The 26124-nt window shown below is 38.3% G+C and overlaps 1 protein-coding gene and 1 pseudogene across 1 annotated transcript; both read right to left on the reverse strand.

Annotated features, from left to right (window-relative positions):
* Window positions 1-7334: 7334 nt before the first annotated feature.
* Eqtn (equatorin) lies at window positions 7335-22685 on the reverse strand. Its single transcript, XM_042698493.1, is given in 7 exon segments — window positions 7335-7602; window positions 8832-8985; window positions 12452-12511; window positions 13921-13965; window positions 16358-16444; window positions 21676-21921; window positions 22505-22685. Coding segments are annotated over 7 exon segments (936 nt in total). The 5' UTR covers window positions 22581-22685.
* A 1146-nt stretch (window positions 22686-23831) lies between these two features.
* Window positions 23832-25152, reverse strand: LOC122122587 (annotated as a pseudogene).
* Window positions 25153-26124: the final 972 nt, after the last annotated feature.

Below are 26124 nucleotides of genomic sequence, written 5' to 3' on the forward strand. Positions count from 1 at the left end.
CATTTTGTTCAGAAGTGTGTCTCATGGGCCTTGGAAACTATCTTTATTATACTTTATGAAGAATGTCTTAAATTACCAAACTCTCACTTGTCACTGTTAAGTCTGTAGAGCCGCTGAGGAGTAGACTCCATCAGACATGAGGTTGAAGCTCACAAGACTGGTAAATTCTCCAGCCCTGGGTACTACCTGTAAGGTGTATTAAATAGGTATATTAAATAGGTAGGTTTCATTAGGTAGCCGATGAAGAGAACACCTCGTGCTATTCAGGCAGGAGAAGAAGTTTATTTACCAAACTGCTGCCCCCGCCATGCATAGTGGAGAGGCATGGCTGGAAAAGAAAAAAGGGGGGCAGGGAACCCACCCCTGGGCCAGGACTTATCCAGGCCAGGGACAGGAAGAGGTGTGGCCAGGTAGGGGAAAGGTGTGGCCACACTGGATCTGGATGTGACCTCAGGGTCTGGGACCCTCCTAAGGTCAGATGGGAGGCATGTGACTAGAGGTGGCCCAGGATGTGACCTAGCAGGAGGGGAAGGTGACTGCTTCCAGGTCTGCTAGTTACCTAGGTAACAGATACTGGGCAGAAACTTAGCCAAGAGGTAGGAAGGTGTCCCTGTGCACACCTCTGTACCTAGTTCAGAGTGCCTGTACCTAGTTCATTTTCTTGCCCCAGGCTGGTGTTCCAGTGTGCATTCTGTTAAATGGTAATTTGTGGTGTATAAAGTCTTACATTTCTGCTTTCTTAAATTTTCCTGTCTTCTTATGTATTCAAACATGACTACACATCACATCTCAATTTATTCCAAACACTGCTGTCACACAGAAGCATATTCAAGAGGAGATCCACAGCCAGCCCAAGACTGGTGGAGTAGCATTTATTTATAAATAGAAACGCAAAGGCAGAGTTATTGAAATAGAGGTCCAGAGTGATACAATCTCAGTGGAGGGGTAGAAGATACCAGCCTTCATCTCACCACAACACACACACACATACACACACACACACACACACGCACGCACATACACACACACACACGCGCGCGCGCGCATGCACGCATGCACGCACGCACGCATGCACACACACAGAGCTAGTCACAAACCAGAAATGGGTCAGAGGGGGTTTAAGGGCCCATTAAGGAATGTGTCAATGTAGTAGAACAAAACCCCCCAAATAGCTACATGGAGGATGTTGCTGGTGCTAATGCTGGTGCTAACCGAGATGCCAGAAACAGCGATACAAAGAGAAAAGGCAGAACATATGGGTGTCAGCCAGTTATGCAATAGGAGCTACTTTGGCTCCCAGAAACTTTTTGTTTGAAGGAAACACTGAAGTAGCTTATGTTGAGATAATCAACAACATTTCCTATCTATTCATTTGTCACTTCTTTATGGCAAAAATATTTCACTTCCTTTCTACAATATATATCTATACAGTTCACTCTAAATACCAATGTGTGTGTGTCATATGTACCACCTTATAAATTTTACAGAATGGATTCTATAGTCTAGGTTCTGTATGACAGAATGTCATGCAGTTAAAATAAATTGTGATGTAATAGTTATAAAATTGTCTTAATGGGTTTGTAATGTATAAAGGTGTAATTTGTGTGACAATAAGGGTTTTAAAAGAGAGGAAAGGTAATGGAGGATATTGGAACAAAACTTATACATATTATTGAGACTAAGATGGTATTAATCTGAAATAGATTGCTTTAAGATGGTAATTATAATCCTCAGGTCAAACACTTTGAAAGGGCTGGCAAATAGAAATCGATTTGTTGACTTACTTCTTGTTCTTGAAGTAGGAAGACCAGGTCTAGCTGGTGCCATATTGGCCACGTGGTGTGTGCTAGGGTCTGGCATTCTGTCTTCATGGTGGGGGAAGGAGAAGTCCTGCCTCCCAGGTGATGGGCGTGCCTGTATTTCCAGAGGAAGGGAAGGCCTATCCCCACGTGATGGGCTGGCTGAATTTCTGGAGGCAGGGGCATCTGGCTGATAGGTTACTAGATCTGTTGCCCAGGACTGGGAGTTTCCTGTGATCTTGCCCTCTGACCTAACCCTATTTAGGTCTGGACCAGCTCAGGTGCCATTACACCATGCCACCTGTCTCTCTGTTCGTGTCCTGTGTCCGGACACCATGGCATTCCAGTTCAGCTCTCCATTGGAGCATTGTTTTTGTTCTTTCTTTCCTCTCTGGCCTGTTAAGTGTATTTGCTGGCTGCAGGTCTTTGTAATTAGCTGCCTGCAGACCACTAATGTTCGAATAAAGATTCCTTTGTCACCTGTATGCCTCTGTGCAGAGATTATTTCAGTTCCCCAGTCGATGATAAGATACTGAGTACCAAAGTAACTTAAAGCTGGTCATGACAAATTCTGCATTCTTTACAAAATTTTTCTGCCATGAAGAAATAAGGATTAAAATAACTAATGAATTACAAGAAATTAGGCAACTCTGTAACCCTTTATTATACCAAAGTACTTCTGTAATAAAAATGTCTTGCTGTCCTTAAACCTAATAGGAATCTATCTATCTACTATCTATCTATCTATGTTTATTTATAAATATATTTATATATGCTTATATATAAATATATAGATACATGTTTATATATAAATATGTATAGATAGATGACTTTAGCATAGTAAAGCAAATACATTACATTTCTTGAAAAGTCGCACGAATCTGAGCTACAGAAGATGAGGTAAGTTATTAGGATGAAATTCATAAAAGCACTGAGTTTGAATATGGGGCTGGCTGGGTGATTACCAATGGTCAGTTGCTTTCTCTTAAGTATCATAAATGAGCTGTGCTTTACCTTTGAAACCACCTAAGAAGAAAGGTAGATTCTAGAATCGACATTAACTCTTCTAGACATTATCTTAAACATGGGGTTTGGGGAGAGGTATTGTTCACTAAGTGATCAGTTTTTGGAAGGGAAAAAACATTAGTGCTTTGGGAGTCACAAACACTTTAAATGTTTCTTCCTCCCTGGGAGACTTGGAGGGTTAATTTCAAAGCTTGGAAGCACGTGTGCAGTCTTTCCTGGGGGCTGGGGGTAGTTGGGTACATCTGGTTTTGATTGGTAATTAATCTGCGTCCCACCCTACCCTTCAGTAGAAGAACCCCCGCCCCCCCACACACACCCGGAGCACAGAAAACCCCTGACAATCCTTCCTTAATTCTGGGGTTGAAGGCGAGAGGATTGAACCACAGGACACTTCGCACAGGCATCCACAGGCAGCCTTCCCGGGATCCTGGACGCTAGCAGTGGAAGTTTCCTGGACCCCGTGGAGAGACCACACCGTACCCCAGCGGCCCAGCTGGACCCCGCGGGGAGCCCAGCAGCCCTGCCGCAGCGCTGCTTCGGGCGCTCTCTCTTGCCAAGACAGGTGGGGATAGGAGGGGTCCCCGGACCCCTACTACTACCCAACAGCTTCCTGAGCACACTGGACCTGTTCCTGGCCCACCCAAGACATCAAGACCCAACAGGTACATGAGAAACACCCCCCAAAAGGACCCTAGCCCACGGTAAACCCCTGTTTACACTGTATTTGATGTCGGTGCCCTGCATCTTGTATATACACTTCTCTAATCTGGGGAGGAGAAGGGAAAAAACAAAATGCTTACATAGGGATATAGGTTGGCCCATTGTAACAATGAGATGTACAAGAGACTATGTTGAAAATGAACTTTACAACTTCGAGGGGGGGGGGGAGCTGGGGAGGTGGGGAGGAAAAGGTGGTAGGGGGAAACAGAGGAGGCAACAATGCTCAATAGGAAATGGACTCATTATCTTGCTCATGTTACTGTAACCTCTTTGTACCGCATTTGTACATTAAAAAAACATACCAATAAAAAAAAATAAAGGCCCCTAGCATTCTCACTGTTCAGCATGTCTTGGTGGGAGTTGCAGCCAGGAGGAAGAAGGTGGAAATAAAGGATGAGGCTCTGTCTTGTTTCTTATCACCTCCTATCTACAGGAACTGGACCTAAGCACCTGAAAAAACCTCCCCCCCAAAACAAAAAACAGAGCCAACAGATAACTCCCAAGATAGAGGGACAAATCCCTTGCCCCACTTTGAGAGCTTGGGAATTGGCAGATAGTAGTAAGTGAACAGCTTAGAATGAGGTGGTGCTGGTTCACCATGATCTTCTAGAAAAAGCAGGTCAGAGGTCCAGAAGACATGTTGGGGAAATGCAGGTTCAGCGATAACCTTGGAGGGCCAGCAGTGGGCAAATAAGACCTTTCTCCACCAGCCTGAGCTGTCTGACCTTCTTACTTGCAGACTAGGGCAGACAGTGGTGACCGGCAGACAGCCAAAAACCCTTAGTGTACCCTCACCCAGTTGCCTTAAAAACAAAGAGCCTTGATTGACTTTCACAATGCATCCTATCTTTTAAGTGTGCCCAGTGCATGAGGATGCAGAAGCCATGTTTTGAAATACAGTGAACCTCTCTCTCTCTCTCTCTCTCTCTCTCTCTCTCTCTCTCTCTCTCTCTCTCTCTCTCTCTCTCTCTCTCTTCTCTCTCTCTCTCGGGCCATTTTAGAATGTGACACTCCACTTCCTCCACAATGTTTCTCAACTAGAAACAAGTTATGGGATTTGAAAGTGACCCTTCCACCTATTTCTAATCAAGCAAATTCTTGGTACCTCTCAGGGATGGAATGGTGGCCAGAGAGAAAAGGAAGGCATAGTTAGTAATCATTCTTTGTAGGAGTTAGACATTCTTCCCCAGGAGCCCTTGCTCACCCATTGGCTCAACATGACCAGGCATTGCACCCGGACCGCTTCCAAGCATCTGCAATCATCTGTCTTCAGCAGTCACCACCCAAACTCTAGGTTCTTGAAAACCACAAGTACACATATTGGCAGCCTCCTCTAAGAATGTCAAATCGTGTGAGCTGCTGTCGGAGGGGTAGGAGGTGAGCTCTGATCACAGACATTCCCACTGGCTGGGAAACTAGCCACTATTAGCAGAACAACAAAAGGTGAGTCCCTGTTCAACCACCTCTGTTCCCTTAAAGGTAGGATCTTAAATAGTTCTAAATTATTCAGGGACAGACCATTACTTTTTCAACCAATGGTGAGTAAGGCATGCTGGAGAAAATGGTGAGCAAAGGGTTCAAAGGATCCATCAAGAATAGTAGACGTGGCAAGTGAGAAGAGTTTTCTGTCCGAAAGGAAGAACATAAGTACTCCTACCTGCAAGTCCTTTGACTTTAGTTGTAAATTTGAGTGTCCAATTTCACGGGTCATGGAGAGAACCTGTTTAAAGGCGTGTGATATATTTGTCCCTTTCAAGCCAGTGATGTTAGGCAAGGTATCTGGTTTATCCCTGCATTCATTTCTTTTTTTCTCTCTTTTTTTTTGGGAGGGGGGGGTGCTGTCCCTCAGCTCTTCAGCTCAAGGCTAGCGCTCTACCACTTGAGCTACAGCGCCACTTCTGGCTTATTTCTTTTTGCTTATGTGGTGCTGAGGACTCGAACCCAGGGCCTCAGGCATGCAAAGCAAGCGCTTTACCACTGAGCCACCTTCCCAGCCCCCCTGCATTCATTTCTTGATTTGTATAAGTTGCCTGTCATAGGACAGTAAGATTCAGTGTGACATTAAAGAGAATACTCAGTAAATGGAAGCAACAGTGCAGATAGAAATTCCTTCCGAGGCCTCCTCCCTGCAGCCACCCATATCCACAGAAGACCTAAAAGCTCTCCACTGCATGAGACAAAGAATCCCTATTTCAGTTGCTGTCTTCGTAAATTAGAACACTCAAGGTACAGATAGCCTCAAAGGTTACTAACAAACTTAAGTTCAACTTCGAGGTGCTTTGTTTTTCTTCTAATGGAGAACAATGATCCTGGGTGCCTGAAGACTAAGAGAGAAAGCAGGTAGAGTTGTACTTTTAAAATCAGCTCAAATCTCCCTTTCTAGGAAGTTCCCTGCTGATGTCTGCCCTTTTCTTGTGGAACATCATGTTATCTTAATTGATTCTGGATACTTTGAAAACACACACACACACACACACACACACACACACACACACACACACACACACACACACACACACACACACACACACACACACACACACACCATGAGTTACAGTACCATGACTTTGAAATAATTTCTATCAGTTTCTACCACTGATTACTTTTTTTGCTGACAATATAACTATTTATAAAATAAAACATAAAGGCTGGGAAGGTGGCTCAATGGTAGAGTGCTTGCCTTGTATGCATGAGGCCCTGGGTTCGATTCCTCAGCACCACATAAGCAGAAAAAGCCAGAAGTGGCACTGTGGCTCAAGTGGTAGAGTACTAGCCTTGAGCTGAAGAGCTGAGGGACAGTGCCCAGGCTCAGAGCTCAGGCCCCATGACTAGCAAAAAAAATTAAAAAATAAATAAAATAAAATAAAACATAAGCTAGGTGTTTCTTTGTTTTGCTTTGTTTTTCCAAGAATAGGTAGTGGGGACTGTCTTTCTTTCTTTCTTTCTTTCTCTTTCTCTCTTTTTCTCTTTCTCTTTCTCCTTTGTTTCTTTTTCTCTTTCTCATTCCTTCCTTCCTTTGTTTTTCTCTCTCTCCTTCCTTCCTTCCTTCCTTCCTTCCTTCCTTCCTTCCTTCCTTCCTTCCTTTCTTCCTTCCTTCCTTCTTTTGTTTTTGTTGGTCATGGGGTTTGAACTCTGGGCCTGGATGCTATCCCTCAGCTCTTTAGCTCAAGGCTAGTACTCTACCACTTGAGACACAGCACCACTTCTCACAGATTTTCCTGTCTAGGCTGGCTTTGAACTACAGTCCTCAGATCTCAGCCTCCTGAGTAGCTAGAATTACAGGTATAAGCCACTGGAGCCCAGCTGGTGATTATCTTTTAAATCCCCAAAATGCTCCTAGAAATATGGAAATGTCATCATTTAAAACTGAACTACTGTTGTTTGACTAGCTTAAAAAATTGCATGTGTATGCATATAGGTACGCAAATGTGAACGTGTGTGTGTGTGTGTGTGTGTGTGTGTGTGTGTGTGTGTGTGTGTGTTGGGTATCAACCTAAGATTAGGGACATGATAGGCAAGCACCGTGCCACTCACCTCCATTCCTAGCCATGACAAGCTGTTTTTCAGAATTGTTTATATTGAATACATTTTCCATACCTTGTTATTTCTGTGTACATTTTTTTCTTTAAAATAATCCTTATAAATAATAATAATAATCGAGATGATTTTTATTGATTATGTTCTTCTCAAAAGACAGCAGAAAACTTAAATGGCTCATCAGTTGCAAAACCACAATAGTGTTGTAGGACACTAAGATCTTTTTTATGACCTCCAAAAAGAATTAGCTGTCTATTCATCAGTATTGGCTTCCTCACTGTTAAGCAATTCTAATTCTTCATTTAACCCTGTTTCATCAGAGCCTGTGGAAGTATCCATAACTGTTTTAGATTTTGACAATGTGCCTGATTTTTTCATTTCTGAGGAAGTGGTGCCCCAAAATGTGCTGCTGTCTGCGCTCTTAGAAAAAGATGTATCTGATACACCTTCAGATGGATGGAAGTAAGACATTGTGGCCAGCTCTGGGTTTATGGAGTAATGACTCTCTTCTCTTTTCTTACTGGAAAACAAGCAAACAAACAAACACACAAACAAAAAAGAGATCAAGAACTGTTTTTCACAGTACTGAAGTTGTAGCAACTTAGAAAAGCATTGACAAAGCATAAACACATTCTTCCCAACGTATTTGCTTAGGAGAGTTACATAAATGTTTTTCTTTCATTATAAATGTAATATATTTAATACTCAATGTGAGTGTATCACATTCTAAATCTCAGGTCTAGGATTAGAATCCAATTTACTAAACAGTAAGGATTGCTTTAATAAAGACATGAAACATGTAAAATGCAGTTGAGGGAAGAGGACTAAATACTTAGGATCAAGGTTTCAATGAAATACACTATTCATCAAAAATATCAAACTCAAAACAAGTCACTTATTGCTAACTGTGAACATTAAGCAGTTCCACAAGGATATTTGAGAGCAAGCTGCTACACTGTTTGTTTTTCAGTGTTTAAATAAACAACCTCCTCACTCAGGTGTGAGTTGAATTTAATATTTCCATATAAAAGAACAAATGGATAGGCCTCAAGACGCCTATGTGGCAAGAGTAATCTGGTGTGTTTTGAAGGTCTCAGGGAAGGCTAGCGTAAACTGGAAAACATTAGACTCCAACACATGTGTTATTTAGAAAAGCGTATATAGTTGTGTGTGTGTGTGTGTGTGTGTGTGTGTGTGATTTTGCTGTTACTGGGGCTTGAACTCAGAAGGCCTGGGTACTCTCCCTTAGCTTTATCCACTTGAGGCTGGTTAAGCTATACCTCCATGTCTGGCTTTTTGCTGCTTAAATGGAGAAAAGAGTCTCATGGACTTTCCTGACTCGACTGGCTTCAAACCACAATTCTTTGCCTCCCAAATAGTTAAGATTACAACATGAGCCACCCAACAAGAATATATAGTTTTGCTCCAAGTCTAGTGACACCCTCCCCGCCCCCCCCCCCCGGAAAAAAAAACAAAAGAAAAAACACATGTAGATTCTCTAACTTGTCTCAATTTATAATGATTATTTCTATATCTAAATTACTGAAATATTGAGAGCAAATCCAAATAAGATAATTCTTTGAGAGATACTCTCGGGATCTTTCTGAGGAGGAGCAATGGAATTAAAACTAAGGAGCCTATGGATACAATGATTTGAGAGGGGTCACGTTTTGCTAAGAATGTGCTAAAGCATGGAGAAATTTTGATACCACAAATGGTAAAGACTGCACAGATGAGCCGCCAGCTTACCTCAGTTGCCTTAGTCTGCAGAGCGTGGCAAAGCAGAAGATCAAGAGAGGGACTAAAAGGATCAGAGTCATCAGTGTGATGCCCAGCATTAATTTGACCTTGATTTCCTCTAGCTCTGACAGTTTGTCTCCACTTGTAGAATTCAAATCAGAGCCTGAGAGGAAAGAAAAAAATGCAATGGAAGGCCGGGTGTCAGACATGGGTCCCTGGAGGAGTGAGGATGATGGACAAGGGCAGAGAGTTCCCCACTGTTCATCCTCCCCTGTCCCATTCACTGCAATGTGGAAGGCCATTTCCAGGGGCTGAGTACTCTGTTGTACTCCTTAACCTTCCTAGCAAGGAAGGAGCTGTCCTAAGCAACTTTTGGTAGGATCATGTTGGCTAATAAATATCCCCCACACATGGCTTAGTCACTGGTGAAATCTAGTTTAAAACCGACATGACCAGATGACTCTATAGGTAGCAGGCGTTTCCCCTAACTTTATTAGAAAGCACTTTACCCATGGTCACCAAAGAGATTGCTATTCAAGTGATTGACTTGCAGGGAACTAGTCCTTAGGGAGAGAAAAGGGTGTTTCAATTGTTGGTCATAGTTTGATTTTCTTTTACACTAAAAAGATGCTGTACTGGAGGCTTTCTTCATAAGTCATAAGAACTACAGTCACCATTTTGTTACTGAGATTAAACCTAGTGCACTCAACATTAATAAAACAGAAACTTTTTTTAACTTTTCTGAAATACATGAAATTGTAAAATAACGCCTGGTTCCAAAGACATCAAGAATCATAAACAAATCTACTAATGGAAATGCTTCTTTGCCACCAGATTTTGCTTTCCTGACTATAAATATGACTTAATGAAATTTAGATGACCACATGGTCAATTTTTCCCATTCTCGAGTTTCCTCCACATCCACTTCAAATGTTCCATAGATCTTTATTCCTTTGTTGGAAAATAAGCAGTGACTTTTAAAATTTGGAATTCTCACAGAACACCTGTGGCTCATGCCTGTAATCCTAGCTACTCGGAAGGCTGAGATCTGAAGATTGTGGTTCAAAGCTAGTCTGGATAGGAAAGTCTGTGAGACTCTTATCTCCAATAAACTACACAAAGAGCTAGAAGTGGATCTGTGGCTCAAGTGGTAGAACATTAGCCTTCGGCACAAAAGCTCAGGGACAGTGCCCAGACCCAGATTTCATGTCCCAAGACTGCTCCACCCCAATACAGAGAGAAAGAGGGGGGGGGGAAATTGTTAAAATGTGGTCTTGAGACCACATGGGATGAAGTAAGCATAGTTGTCAATAACTGCTATCTGTTGTACAGTTATACAGACTAGTATACAAGTTGTTATGCAGAACTGGTATACTGCTGTCAATGACTGTTATCAAGCAATTTATGTTAAAATAGACTGTTTTCCTAAATTGCTTTTCTATCTTCCCAAGGGATCTTTTCAAAGAGGTATGCTCTAGGTATAGTTATCAAAGCCATGGTCAGAATCAAAGAAGAGTTTGGAACTCCTAATCACTGGAAGTGCACAAAAGTTAATTAATTGGGCAGGTTTTTGCTCTAAGACTGAGTTTCTTTATCTGTAAAATTGAGATAACCAAGTCCATAGAGTTGCTGTGAGAATTAACAAAATATGGTAGTAACATAGCAGAATTTGGTGTGTAGTATCTGCTCAATAAGTGATAGAAAAATCAGTGAAGCCAAATTTAATTGCTGAAATCTCAGAAACATAGCAAACTATTTCTAAAATAACCTAATATTCATCATTTTCATATACAACTTTCCTAAACAAAAGGTTACTCAATTGTCTTGAAGCACCACAAGACAAATTGTTATACAAATAATCCAGACAGACACGTCTTAGACATATCACCTGATGTATCTATTTCTTTTCTGTTCTTTCCTTTCCTTTCCCTTCTTTCCTTCAAACTGACCTTCCTTCCTTCGTTCCTTCGTTCCTTTGTTCCTTCCTTTCCTTTCCTTTTCTTTCTCCAATCCTGGGGCTTGAATTCTGGATTCAGGTGCTGTCCCTGAACTTCTTTTTTGCTTAAGGCCAGCGCTATACTACTTGAGCCATAGCACTGCTTCCAGCCTTTTTTCAGTAGGTTTTTTTTTTTTTTTTGAGATAAGAGTCTTATGGACTTACCTGCCTGGTCTGGCTTTGAACCACAATAATCAAATCTCAGCCTCAGCTAGGGTTACAGGTATAAGCAATGGTGCCGGCCCTTAATAATCTATTTTTTTCCAATTATTTACTTATATAGGAGTTTGGGGAGAAATCAGTCCATTGTCTTTTCATGCAATTCCTCAACCAAATGAGTTCTTTTATAAATACAATTAATCCATTAATGAAAGCTGTATTTGGAAAAAGGAATTTTCACTCATTACTAGTGAGAATACAAAACATTACAATCATTTCGGGAAGACAAGTTTGGTAGCTTCTTACAAAGCTCAAGTCTCACCATACAACATGGTCATTGCATTCCAAGGTATTTACCTAAATGAGCTGAAAACTTTTGTCGTCACAAAACCTGCACACAAATGTTTATAAAAGCTTTATTTATGATTGTCAACAATAGCTAGCAAGGAAGATATCCTTGGAAAAGCTAATAAACAGGAACATACTCATACAAAGGAATGTCAATGACAGAAAGAAATGAGTAAGCCAAGTCATCAAAAAAGACATGGAGGAAATGAATACTGCGAAGTGGGAAAAAATGACCATATAAAAAAAGACCATGTGGAAATCTGCAAAAGGCAGGAGAGAGAACAATGTAAGGATAAATTTATGGAGGCGATAGGACTCAAACAGTGAAATTTTAATGATATTGTGACGAGAGGTAGGTGATTATGCTTTTGTCAGAACCTTATAGCTGAGCACTGGTGGCTCACACCTGTAATCCTAGCTACTCAACAGGCTGAGATCTGAGGATTGCAGAAGCCATATTGGGCAGGAAAATTCATGAGACTCTTTAACTAAGCATAAACACACCAAAAAAAAACCCATATTTTTTAAAGAAAGCTGGAAGTGGAGCTGTGGCTCAAGTGGTAAAGTGCTAGCCTTGAGCACTTAAGTTCAGGGACAATGTCCAAGCTTTGAGTTCAAGCCCAGGATCAACACTGAAATGAACAAACAAACTCTATAGAACTGTACAGTACAAAGTGAGCCCTAATGTCTATGGATTCTACTTCATAGCAATGTGTCTATACTTGTTCAGATATTTTAACATAGGCACCACAGCAATGAAGACAATACTAGCAAGGGAAGTGAAGAAGAGATGGGATTTAGGAACTCTGTGCTATCTTGCTAATTTTTTCTTTCAACCTGAAACTCCTCTAAAAGTTAAAAAAAATGTGCACTGTATAGATTATGCACCCACCCACTGCCTTGTGTCTTTAATCAGTTTCAGGAATAGACACCATGAAAGAGGAGAATGGTACTAGTCTTTGGCAAAAGGATAACTGGAAAACCCTCCTGAAACAGTCTCCCCTCCCCCCCATCTTCTCTTCTCCCATACTAGCCACCCCACTCCCTCCTACAGCTGCCACTTCATGAGGGCTAAAATGTCTAAGACCTTTATGTATCTATTAGTTAAAAAGTACTTTTTGCTTACTTGGAATTGGTTGAAATAACTCATCTTTATCATCCATGCTCACCGTTGTCCCATTTATAGCTGTTAAGACAATAAATTTGTGTTATGGTAAATAGCATTCACTGGAGGAAAGTATTGTGTGGGTAATATGTACCACATCTCCTTATTATGTGTGAGAGGTATGTTGTAGAAAGTACACCTTGCTATAATTAGTGTCTAAACAAATTTTATCTTTTGGGTCCGGTCATGGGGCCTGAACTCTGGGCCTGGGCACTGTCCCTCAGCTCTTCAGCTCAAGGCTAACGCTCTACCACTTGAGCCACAGTGCCACTTCTGTTTTTTTTTCTTTTTGCTTATGTGGTGCTGAGGAATCGAATCCTGGGCCTCATGCATGCAAGGCAAACACTCTACCACTGAGTCACCTTCCCAGCCCTCTGAACAAATTTTAACATGTGTTTTTTGCACAAGACACATCACAGCCCTGTTGCATTTAGGACATGAACTAGCAATTTAACACTACAGTAGAAGGCTAGCTCAGACTATGGCTGATCATATATATCAGGCTATTAAAAATATTTGAAGCTGTAATAAAATAGTCTATAGTGTCCAAAAAGGACTTGAAGGTGCTACAAGTATTGATTTGGGGATCATACAGAATACAAATACAAATATAGATATAAACACAAATATAGACTATCAAATAATGAGATTGATTAAGTATGACATCTATTTTGCACTTATAATGCATATGTATGTAATACACATATGACATCTATACCTCTGTATGTACGTGACTAATGTGTATGTGTACCTTGGTATATATGCAAATTGCACTGTACATGTGTACCTATATCATATTTTTATATACACACTAATTTTTCACATTCGTGTGTTTTTATATATCTTCACATTTATACATGCATGTTTATGTGTTTACATGCACACTGCTCTAAATACAAAGATGGAGTATACTGGGCAAGAAGCTTACTTTATAATTGTAATGATCAACTAAATTGAACTATTTTCAAATTTGAATTGTCTGTTTCAAAAATAGAAGCTATAAAATGAGAAGATGATAACTAGAGAGTATTTAGTGACTAGAGAGTATTTAGCCACTGTAACTCCCACGGGAGTAAATGTCTGTGACAATGTCTTCTCTAGATTTTAACAGCCATAGGATATAGGATCTTCAGAAACAGTGTGACTTTATCACCTTTCTGAGTCAGTACTGAATTTTCTTTAAAATTTATCACATCATTTTTAAGTACTTGTACAAAGGGGTTTAAATTCACTACTATCCCTGTATGAGTACAGCGCATCTTGATCAGTGTCACTGCTTCTTCCCTATGGCATGTTCTATTACATATGACAGCAAAAAATCAATACTGATTCTTAATATTACAAGTATTTATATATCAATCTTGGCTTTCTAATATGAGATTGTGGAAAACCAAAACATTCCCCCAGCTAACCTCTCTGTATGAGTTTACCTTTAACTAACATTGTCCAAAATGCAGGAACATTTGGGGTTGTTTCTGTTAAAAAAACAAAAAGACAATAACAACAGGAATGACAGGTTAAGAATCTACTGGCTTAAAGCATTTATTCAAGATCTTAGAGGTGAACATCATGGGTTGTTATGACTTCACAAATATTGTATAAGGCATGATATTCTTGACAGGAAACTAAAATGGTGATTTATTAATTTTGTAGCCACCCCCTGTCCCTCAAATAATATTAGGAAACATTCATGATTGTCACCAGAAACATTTATTCCTCAAACACATTGAACTTTTTACATTATTATCAAAATAAGTTATAGTAAACATACACTCCATGTATTTATATTTGCATAAACACATACTTATACATACTACACAGTACAAAGTGAACCTTAATGTTTATGGAGTCTAGCACACAATAATGTATCTATACTGGTTCAGAAATTTTAACAAAGATGCCACAGTAATAAAGACATTACTAGAAGGGGAAATGGAGCATGGAGACAGGATTTAGGAACTCTGTTCTTTCTGCTAATTTCTTCTCTTTATTTGTACAATCCATACTAAAAAATAATATAGAAATATAAGCAACAGAAATAGACATTTGCATTTCTTTGTGTAAACCTTTTCATATATTTATATAAATACAAATATATTTATAAAGAGGTATTTTTATAGAGACATACATGCGATGCATTTTATTAAAATAAATAAAATTTCTAAGGATCCACTCCTACCCCTCATCAGGTGCATCTGAGAACTATTAGCTAGTCACCATTTCAAATGGTTTAGAGTAAATTTAAAATTAGCAGTATGAATTCTTTCCGCATGCTATTTCCTTGATGTAACATTCAGGGCAGTGAAACTTAAGTTCATAAGTCATATAATGATATGCTCCAGATATTAATACATTGTAGTAACTTTAATACTTGGAATTGTCTCGGGTTCATTAGGTGGTTCTTCGCTTGTAGTTTCTTGAGATGATGTTGTTGCATTGACGACTTTGTCTAGGAAAAAGGACAAGGAATTATCAGCATATAAAAATATTGACTACGTATCTGTGATTAGGCCTATTTTTTAAGCCAGAAATGGAATAAAGACAAGGAGAAGTGAAAGAAAAAGACATAAACATTTTCCCAAACTAAGACGAAGAGACATTGAAGAAGAAGATTGTGGGGCGGGGAGGAAGCCGGGGGGCGCACAATGCCTGTGGTTTATGAAAAGAGGAAGAACGTAGAACTTGGAGCCACGCTCTTCCTTCCTTCAGGGGGAAGGGTGGCCTATTGGCAGACATGGCTGGCTTTCAGGTTCCACTGCACAGATGGAAATGATGCTTGTAACACGGAGCAGTTGGTCACTGGTCAGGGTGACATGGAAAAGGCATGCGTGTCCTTGTAAATTGGGAAGCAATATTTCAAATGTCAAAATGTTGGAGCACACAGCAAGGAATTAGGGGCCTAATTTAGAACATGCTACTGTCTATCACATGTTTATCTGTCTTTGACAAACGTCACAGGGCAGGGCTTGACTTGTGGGAATATGTGTTAGAGATTAGAATCTCTTCCTGTAGTCTTCATATCCTAAACTAATTGGAGGTGCTTGATTTCGAGTTATATTTTGTTTGGTACAACTCAAGATGTTGATTGCTAAATACAGTACAATCCCATGAAGGATTATCCAAAATTAATATTTCCCTGATATAACTATTTCAGGGTTTGGAACAGCTAATATCATTTTATTATTGCCAAGGAATTTTTATTAATAATGAGGCATGAATGAGTCTAGCCTGTCCTATACATTCTTTCTTTGTTGTTTAAGGATTTGGAAGGCAAAACACAGAAAGGTGCAAAAATGAGAGTAGAAGAAACAAATAATTCTCAAGAGTCCTAAACTGCATTATTTTTCTTCCCATGCAAAGAAAAAACATAAGATGCTTAAGCTAGACACTGGTGACTTATGCCTATAAATTTAGCTACTCAGGAGGATGAGATATGAGGATCAAGGTTCAAAGTCAGCCTGGCAGAGAAATCCAAAAATGTTGATCTCAATTAATCATCAAGAAGGCAGAAATGGAGGTGTGGCTGAAGTGGTAGGGCACAGCTTTAAGTGAAAAAGCCAAGTGAGAACAAGAGGCCCCGAGTTCAAACCCTGATACTAGCACAAAAAAGAAAAGAAAAGAAAGGAAAAGAGAAAGTGGGTTGGCAATATGTGGATTTCCTGACCTCCGAAATGACTTGTGCAATGGACATGGTACCTCACAGGTGTCATCCAGGAAAAATATGTAGAAGATAACCAAGAACTCAATTAGATCCCCAAATCATTACATCTACCGGAGGGGGAAATGTTTAGATTTGTCTGGGAATGAAGACTTCTTTCCTACCCAATGCCTTTCAGTGTTGTTTCAAATCCTGCGTTTAGTACTTACAGTTCTTTAGAGCGAATCTCAGATCAGTGGTTGCCCTCACAGATATTTCAGACTCAGTACCATTTGGATTTCGTGTGGTGAAAACATCTGAAAATACAAAGTCAAAAGGCATCAGCTACCAACTAGCTAAGTTATTTCTTGATCAACCCATTTTCCCTTGTGTATCAACTTACTAGCTAAAAACAAAAGAATTATAAAAATGAGTAATGTTTTGTCTTAAAAATAAGAAAATGAGTAAAAAATGAATAAAAAAATTCACAAGGAGAAAGGTCAAATCAAGATGCTTATGGTAAATGACCTGAGAAGCCATTATGGAGGAAATTCATGTAAAAATGTACAAGTATATAAGACATCAAAGCACATTTATAGATGTGCAATTTATAGACATTGGATTGGCATTATCCCAAAACTCCCACAGCATTTGACAAAATGTTCCCATACAGGTACTCACATTTATACATACACATGAAGATCTTGCTCCTCAAGAGGCATCTGTCAGGTTGGCTGTAATTTAAAACTAGTGGATATAGTCACCTACCCAAAGGGTGAAATAACAATTGAGTGGAGCTGGCAGACTAAGCTGAAACATGCATCTCTGTCTTTTCCATCAAATTCTCATGGAATGACAGAAATTATATGTACACATGAATGTGTGTATGTTTAAAACTGACATATGCATTCATCTCTCCCAATACACACCAACAAAAATTGTTACTATGAATGTCTTATTCTTTTTGAGGAATTCTTGTGATAGTTCTAAGGAAAAATAAAACAAAATGAAGTTACAGCCCATGAATTAATGTGATGTGAATTAAGAAAATGTACACTATGTTGGAAATGAATTTTACAACTTGTGGGGGAGGGATAGTGGGAGAAAACAAGGAAGGGGGTAACAATGTTCAACAAGAATTGTACTCATTTCCTTATGTAAATGTAATCCATCTGTACATCATATTTACAATAAAAAGAAAATGTAAACATTAAAATATGTGGTATTTTTGTAGCAACAGACATGGTAATAAAAAAGAACTATCAAAGTATAACTGACCCAATTTGGATTATATTAAATGTAAGAATCACATAACTAGATAACCAGTGTACCAGTTTTAGACAGTTAGCTTTCTTCTTTGAAAAATATAGTGCTTTATACAAATTTTATGCCAAAAACCAGAATAAGATTTATGACCTAAGAGAAAAATAGGATATTGTTAGGAAATGTTGGAAAAGCAATTTAGTATTTTGGATTGAATAAGTCCTGTCTAAGCAAGATACAATAGGTAAAAATCTGAAGGAATTAATCAACAGAATTGGTTTTCATAAAACTTGAAAACTTTCTTAGGATTAAAGATACTTGAACTGGTTTAAAGATAAGTAACAGTCTAGGAGAAAATCTCTAATACTATTAATCACAGGAAAAAGATTTATGTACTATATATAAAAAGCCTTTGCAAATCAACAAAAGTGTGATCTAATAAAAATGGGAAAAGAATATGAATAGGTAAGTCATGGAAAAAATGAATAAAAATATAAAGAAAATTAGAAAACCAGGGCTGGGAAAGTGGCTCAGTGGTAGAGAGCTTGCCTTGCATGCCTGAGGCCCTGGGCTCGATTCCCCAGCACCACATAAGCAAAAAGAAAAAAAGCTGGAAGTGGCACTGTGGCTCAAGTGGTAGAGCGCTAGCCTTGAGCTGAAGAGCTGAGAGACAGCGCCCAGGCCCTGAGTTCAGGCCCCATGACCGGACCCCCCAAAAAAAAATTAAAAAGAAAATTAGAAAACCACAATTAGAATGCAAGTGAATAAATCACATTTATAAATTATATTATATTGTTATATAGTTATTGTTGATATTCACTGTAAGTGAAATAGTGGTATATCCTTTGGGGATAAATTGGTAAGTAGTTTTTGGAGGGCTATTTGATGTTATCTATCAATATTTCAAAAGGTTTCTATTTTATCCAACAATTTCAATACTTTTATTCTAAATAGAGATACATGTACATGGGAAGAATGTATAGGAAAAATATTAAAGCAGATATGAAAAGCATCCTACAGTTATTAAATGAAAAAGACAAATCCTTTGATGACCACTTCATGTTATACACACATACAATTTAGCAGGGATTTTTTTAAAAATCAAAGTAATTAGCAATCACTTTACTTACTGATCTCCTGTGTAACGCAAAATAGAGATACATACTGAATGGGACGTGATTTGTAGAGCCGAGCATCAGTCAGCTCCATATCATCCTACCTTTACATCCTGGTAACTATTGAACTTCTCTAAGCACTAGGGATGGCCATCTAAAAATCAGGGATATGAAGCAGGATGCTGATAGTGCATGCCTGTAATCCTACCTTCTCAAGAGCTGAGATCTGAGGATCTGAGGTACGAAGCCAACCTGGGCAGGAAAGTTTGTGAGATTCATCTCCAATTAACCACCAAAAAGCCAGAAGTGATCAAGTGATAGAACTAGACTTGACCAAAAAAGCTCAGGGACAGGCTCTGACTCTAAGTTCAAGCTCCAATACCAACACACACACACACACACACACACACACACACACAGGTGTAGATATGGATTCATCAAAGTAAAACCAGAAGTACACTTATACATTATAGTTTTCATTTGAGTTATACATCATTGTCACTTTTCTTTTTAAAAAATATTGATGTTAATAATAATCTCAAGACAGTTAAATTTAATCCTCTCTTTAAAAAAATACTAGGATTTAATCCTGAGCTTTATGCCTGCCAGGCAAGTACTTTAATACTGAACTTTAATTAATTAATTTTTTGTGCCAGTACTGGGACATGCTTTTGCATAGCCTTTTTGCTCAAGGCTGGTGCCCTGTCACTTGAACCACAACTCTATTTCTGGCTTTTTGCTTACCAATTTAAGATAAGAGTCTCTTGGACTTACCTGCCTAGGGTGACTTCAAATTGCAATCTTAAAATCTTAACCTGCTAAGTAGCTAGGGTTACAGGTGTGAGCTACTAGTTCCTGGCTGGTTTTATTTATTTATTTTTTTATAAATGTTTCTTCTAAGCTTTTCACATTTTTGAATGGCACACCTTGTAAGGAAGACGTGGAGGGAGGTCCATGAGGAATGACAGGTTATAGACTAAATTTTATAGACTAAAATTTTAAATTTTAAAGTCCTTTTGTTATTGGTTGAATTGTGTCCACACCCAAAATTCTTATGTTGAAGTCCTCCCTCAGTATGTCAGAATGTGACAACATTTGAAAATAGGTTTGTCTACTTCATAATTAAGATACAGCTAATCCTAGAACACAGCGCTGTGAATGACCAATGTCCTTGTTGGAAATCTAGACCCAGAGAGACAGAGACAGTACCATGTGAAGAGAATGAGGCAGAAACTGAAATGAAGCAGCCCCAGCTGGAAACACCTGCGCTGACAGGCCTGGGAGAGACAAAAGGAAGCCTCTCTCTCCCTGGCTTTCCGTAGGACCTTCACTTGATCGGCTCAAACTCTAATTTTTGGACTTGCAGCATCCAGCAAGATGGAGGAATAGATTTCTGCTGTTCCAAGCCACCTAATTTGAGATAGTTTCAAAAGCTTTAAGAAACTGATGTTTTGTGTTTGTTTTTGTTTTTTTGAGGCCAAGCGTGTTGGCTCACACCTGTCATCTCAGGTACTTGGGGAGGTAGAGGTCAGGAGGATCTTGATTCCAGGACAGCCTAAGCAAGATTAGTTAGACCCTATCTCAATTAAGAAGCTTGATGCAGTGGCATAGACCTGTGATCCCACCATAGGTGGCACACATAGCTCCCATCAGAAAGAGTGACACCACCCCATTTGTTAGGAAACGGAAATGGAAAAAATCATATTAAGTGAAGTAAGCCAGACCCCCAAAATATAGGTCCCATGGTTTCCCTTATTTGCAATAATTAGTATACATCTAGGATAATCTTATCAGATGAGCAGAAAAGCTCAAAAGCTAGGTACATGTGACCACATAAGATGATGCTAAGTGAAATCAACCCCAACATATGGACACAAGAGGTTTTTATTTGTCATTGTTGTTTTTAATGTATTATGTGATTTTTTTCTTTTGTATGTTCTTCCCCCTATGGTATATCCCATGTTGTCACTGTATTTGATTTTGATACACTTCATCTTATACATACATATATATATATATATATATATATATACATACACACACACACACACACACACACACACACACACACACACATTTGGGGAGGGGAAAAGAAGATCATAATTCCAGATGTCCTGAGCAGATGCGATGCTGTCTCAGAAATAACCACAAGCAAAAAGGGCCAGAGGTGTGTCCAGGGGTGGGAAAGTTTTTTTGTTTTTTTTGTTTTTGTTTTTGTATTTTGTTTTTTAAAGAACCACTTAGATATTTAGAAAATAATTCATGGGCCATACAAAATTATCCTGGATAGGTGACAAGAAGAATATATGTCTGTTCTGTCATGTACCAAATAGTTTCTCTGGCCATCTGTGGCCCTTCAATTGGACATTTTCTACCCTTGGTAAGTTCAAACCCCAGTAACATTAATAAATACATAAATAAGTTTTTAAAAAGTAGGCAGGCTTTTGTTCTAGCTACTTCACAAACTAAAGAAAAAAATGTGTTTTCAGTCTCTGAGACCCAAAGTGAAGGTATGGGAAGACCTATTTCATTTAATTTTGCAAATATGTCTTATAAAACTCTATGAAGCTAGCTTTAGTTGAGTCCAGGGAACAATATAACTGACTTGGGACATGAATGCTCCATGTGCTTGGAACATGAATGCTCCCTCAGTGCTAATCAATAGTAGCAGATAATTTTATAAGATGATGAATATATTATATGTGCTATAATATATATAATAAGAATTATATATTATATAATACATATAATAAGAATTGATAAGATTTAAGAAAATAATTACAAGAAAGTAATATTAACTCTGCATTTGAACCCCAGTAGTTTTGAAAACTAACAAAAATAAAACAACACCAAAATTTTTTTTTTGTTAACTCACTCAAAATAGACCAACTTTTACTAGTATGAGTAATCACCATGCTGTGATGAACCGTAGTAATTAGAAATAGCTCCTAAGAAAACCTGGCTAAACTTTAGAAATGTCTCCTGAAAAAAGTTTTAGAAAACAAGAATTTCATTTTATACAATGATAAATCTATAAAATAAATTGTAATTTTAAATGGAAATAAAATAGTTATGGGAGAGTATAAAAGACAATTGAGATCTATCCAACCAATACCATCAGCTTTTTGTATCAATATTTTTACATATTGCTGTTAACTTGAAAAACTTACATTGTTTGGTATCTTTGTAATGATTGTCAGTTTTGTGATTTGCAGATGTGTGATCCGGATAGGTGTATTCTATTTTGTGAATTAAGTTATTATCCATGTTGATTTCATCTTCAGGTATACCAGAATCGTGTAGAGTAGAATCATGTACAGTAGGATCGTGTACAGTAGGATCAGTAGCCGGATTATCAGGACTGTCATCATCGTGATAATATGGATAGTCCTCTGGAGACACTGCCTCAGGTATCTCTTAAAAAATTAGGACACACCTTGCATCAGAATGTTACCTTTACTACCTTTTCTACCTGAACTTTTCTCCCAATTTGAGGCTGAGATTTAAAATCTAAATGGATACCATATCTCCAACAACATATTTCTTTCTTTCCTTCCTTTCCTTTCCCCTTCCCCTCCCTCCTTCCCTCTCTCCCTATCTCTGTCTCTTTCTTTCTTTCTTTCCCTTCCTTCCTTCCTTCCTTCATCCTTTCTTTCTCTTTCTTTCCTTCTTTTTTCTTCTTCTCTTCTTTCCTTTTTCAGTACTGTGGCTTGAAACACATGGTCTGGGTGCTCTCCCTGAGCTTTTTATGCACAAAACTAACACTCCATCACTTGAGCACAACTCCACTTTCTTCTTATTTGGGTGGTTAATTGGAGATAAGAGTCATATGGACTTTCCTGCCCAGGCTGGCTTCTAACCATGATCCTCAGATCTCAGCCTCCTGAGTAGCTAGGATTACTAGCCTGAGTCATCAGTGCCCAGGCAAATAGACTTTCATTTTGTAGAAAATTCACGCATCATTTGTATGTACTGTTTCTTGGAAGTTAAAGTGCTTACCGTCTGTCTGGGTCTTCAAATTGTTAATCTCTGGAAGGAAAACCCCAGATAAAAAAATAAATAATATAAAATTCATTTGGAAATTAATGTGATTTATCCAGTAATATAATAATACAATGTCTCCTCAGGGCTTCCTTCTTGTGGTCCAGTAGGTCCTGAGATGAGCACATTATGACATCACTTCCTGTGGGAAGCAGAATGCTAGGGAGATCCCCCAGGGCTTTGTGACTTCTTCAAGATGATTTCATCTTTGGTACTATAATGTATTTCATATCAGAAAAATAAACCATTATGAAATTTTCCTTGGAAGTGAAGAAATACATTTTCATGAAAGAATATTAATTATTGGTTTGTGGATTTTAAAGAATCATTTATTGTGTTGGCAGTAAAAAATGAAAACAGACTTTCATGTTTTAGAAATTGTAATACAAGTTCTTTTGGAAAACTGTGATCATATATCAATTACAAGCTGGATGCTGGTGGCTCACATCTGTTATCCTAGCTACTCAGGATGCTGAGAACGGAGGATCTTCATTCAAAGCCAGTCTGGGCAAGAGTCTCAGACTCATTTTAAAAAAATATCACCTTTATTAGTTGTTTTCAAATATATTTTGATTTTACAGACCTGGTCCCTGAGTAATTTTGGATTTCTACATGGACAGCCCATATGGCGATAGATTTTCTGATGATTAGGACACATTTATTCTTTTGACTTGATTATTGTCGCCTGTTCAAGTGAATTTGTACTGCAGCTGAACCCATGTACTTATCAATAAACTATCTGCAATTTAGTTTTAATTAATTTAATTGCTAAATGCAAAGAACAGCAACATATTATTCAAGTTATATTAGTTAATATTTGGATACAAATGTAACTCAAGCCAGGCAGTGTTGAACACCTGTAATCCCAGCACTGAGAGGTTGAGATAGGAAAATCTTGAATTTGAGGCCAGTCTAGGCTACATAGTGAAAATTTTTCTCAAAAAAAGTAAAACAAAGTAATTCAAAGTAAGTATTCCATCTAAATTTTATGATGCAAATACAAATAATGGGGGTCAGCTAGATAAATACCTCATTAAAATTTTTCTGGTTACATAGATACAATGAAAGTAAACTTGTCCCTAAAGTTATGTAAAAATGTTTCAGTGATCCCATAAAGGATCTTCAAAGTGTTTTAAATGAATTCTGACTTACAGTACAGAGAATATTAAATACAAATAAGATAATTATTTATTATTTTATTGTAAAGATGCTGTACAGAGGGGTTACAGTTACATGAGTAAGGCAATGAGTACTTTTCTTAGGAGTATTGTTACCCTCTCCCATATTAAAGGTATGGCATCCTCAATATGCTGTAGTTAGTGGTTCATTAAAGAAGTCCAATTCATTGTATCAGTGATGAATGGTTCATTCATACATATAGACAACTGATTCTGTATCTAAAAGCTCTGACATGAAAAGGATAGAGATGCCTGATGTCAAATATTTATTTTTAAAGCTTCCATTTCTTAAATTATGTGTAAAGTTGATAATGGCTGTGCACCCATTTCTGACTCCAAAGTTTACCTATGTTTCTACAGATGCCAGTCTACCTGCTTTCCTTTCAATTCCACATATATCCACATATAGCCTTTTTTATGGGACAACTGGACTCTCGTATTGATCACAAAGATTCTAACAATTCTGATGACCTGAGACTGAAATAGGGCTACAGAAGCATAACTTTAGCAGCTAAAACCATCATCTGTTACATCTGAAAAAGTAACTATAAAGAAGCATTATTCCAATATGAAGAGACATGCTTATGTCAAGAAAAAGCTCTTCATCAAGAAATACAAGCCCTATCTGGAGACTGATCTGAATATAATTTATAATCTGAGTCTTTTTTTGTGTTAACCTGTAAATATAAATTATAAGTACATATAAACAATTTTCTATTAGTCTGAGGTGGTCTTTGCTTAATGACCTTGCATTTCTTTTGTTGACCCCAAAACAAAACAAAACAAAAGCACATTTCCTTGAATGGCTTCTTATCAAGTCTGAATATTCTGTTAAAGGATTCCAAGCACTGAACAAGTGTAATTAAGGAGTTCTGTAATAAGTGAACATGCATCACAATAAATCAGATTAACTCCTGCTTCATCCTTGGAGATGGTATATTTTCCACCACACTGGCAATTCAGTGAAGGAAAAAACAACCGTTCATCTTCATTCCAAGATGTTTCTTCAGGATACACTGGATCATCTACTGATGCCATATTTTGTAGCTCGTTATCATCTGCTGCAGGTCATACTCTTCGTTTTTTGTCTCTTCATTCCCTAGAATTTTCCATGCCCGCTCAATTTCGGTAAGCTTCTGTATATATTCATCTGCCATTCCTGCTGGCACATCCATACTTTGTTTTTCTAGATAGCACATTAATACGAGTTTTTGATGTTTTTGTTTTAGGTCAGCCATTTCAGCAGATGGATCTGCACTCTAAATACTGTACCAATGCTTTTTTGGTGTCTGCTCAAATGCCATTGTTCCTTGAACAAGAAGTGGCCTTCCCAGATCAGCAAACTTCACATCCTCAGGGAGACTCCACATGTCTGCCACCTATCAGAATTAGGAACAGGGTTCTCGGTGAGACTCTTATCTCCAATTAACCATCCCAAAATAAGAAGTGGAGCTGTGGTTAAAGTGGTAAAGCACTTCGTGTTGAGCAAAAAAGCTCAGAGACAGTGTCCCGACCCTGAGTTCCAGCCCCAACAACAGCAGGCACATACATCAAGACCATCCAAAGTGCTGGTTCATGGATTATTTAGCTATGATTCTTTTCTTCCCAATTTTTTGTAGAATTCCAACATGTCAGTTTGTGAGTACAATATGTCTTGATCACCGTTGCTATTTTCATCATTCCCCCCATCTTTCACAACCTCACCGATCCCCTCAATTAACCTGTTACCATTTTTACATATATACATTGAATATGATGACTGCATTTTATACCTATAATTCTTCTTAAATTGTATTTTATTACTTTAAGTACCACTCAACACATGAGTTTATGAGTATAATGTATATTGATCAATGTCCTCCCCCTTTCATTATATTACCCTGTAACTGTAATTCTTTAGGAAAAGTTTTCTGAAACTCATCCTTTTATTTCAAGATATATTTTTCATGAAATATAAACTATGCATTTGGTTTAATATGCTTTATCAATGAGGTCCATTTTTAGCTCATGTACAGATCTACTATTTATTGGGTTAGAAGGAGATTTGGATATACATAATACTATCAATGTATTAGTCATAAATAAGTAATAAGCAACAGACAAGAAATCAATGCAAACTATCATTCCTTACGATATCAAAGCATCATCTAACTTCCTCCTCTTAATTTTGTAATTGTTGATGATAGCGTCCACTTTAGAGGATACTCTGATCAAAATGACATCAGGAAAAAGCAGCATATTGTTTACAGAACTTGGAGGCTTTCCTAGTGTATGTAAAGCGTACAAAGTAAGCCTTGTCTGTGGCATTCTAGGAACATGTTTGGTGATATAGACAGTGGTGCCAGCCTGGTCTCTTTGTATAAGAGGTTGGGGAAGCTGAGAGGACTTGGTGGCCAGGCA

The sequence above is a fragment of the Dipodomys spectabilis genome, unplaced genomic scaffold (assembly GCF_019054845.1).
Source record: "Dipodomys spectabilis isolate Male_0828 unplaced genomic scaffold, ASM1905484v1 ptg000006l, whole genome shotgun sequence".
NCBI lineage: Eukaryota > Metazoa > Chordata > Mammalia > Rodentia > Heteromyidae > Dipodomys > Dipodomys spectabilis.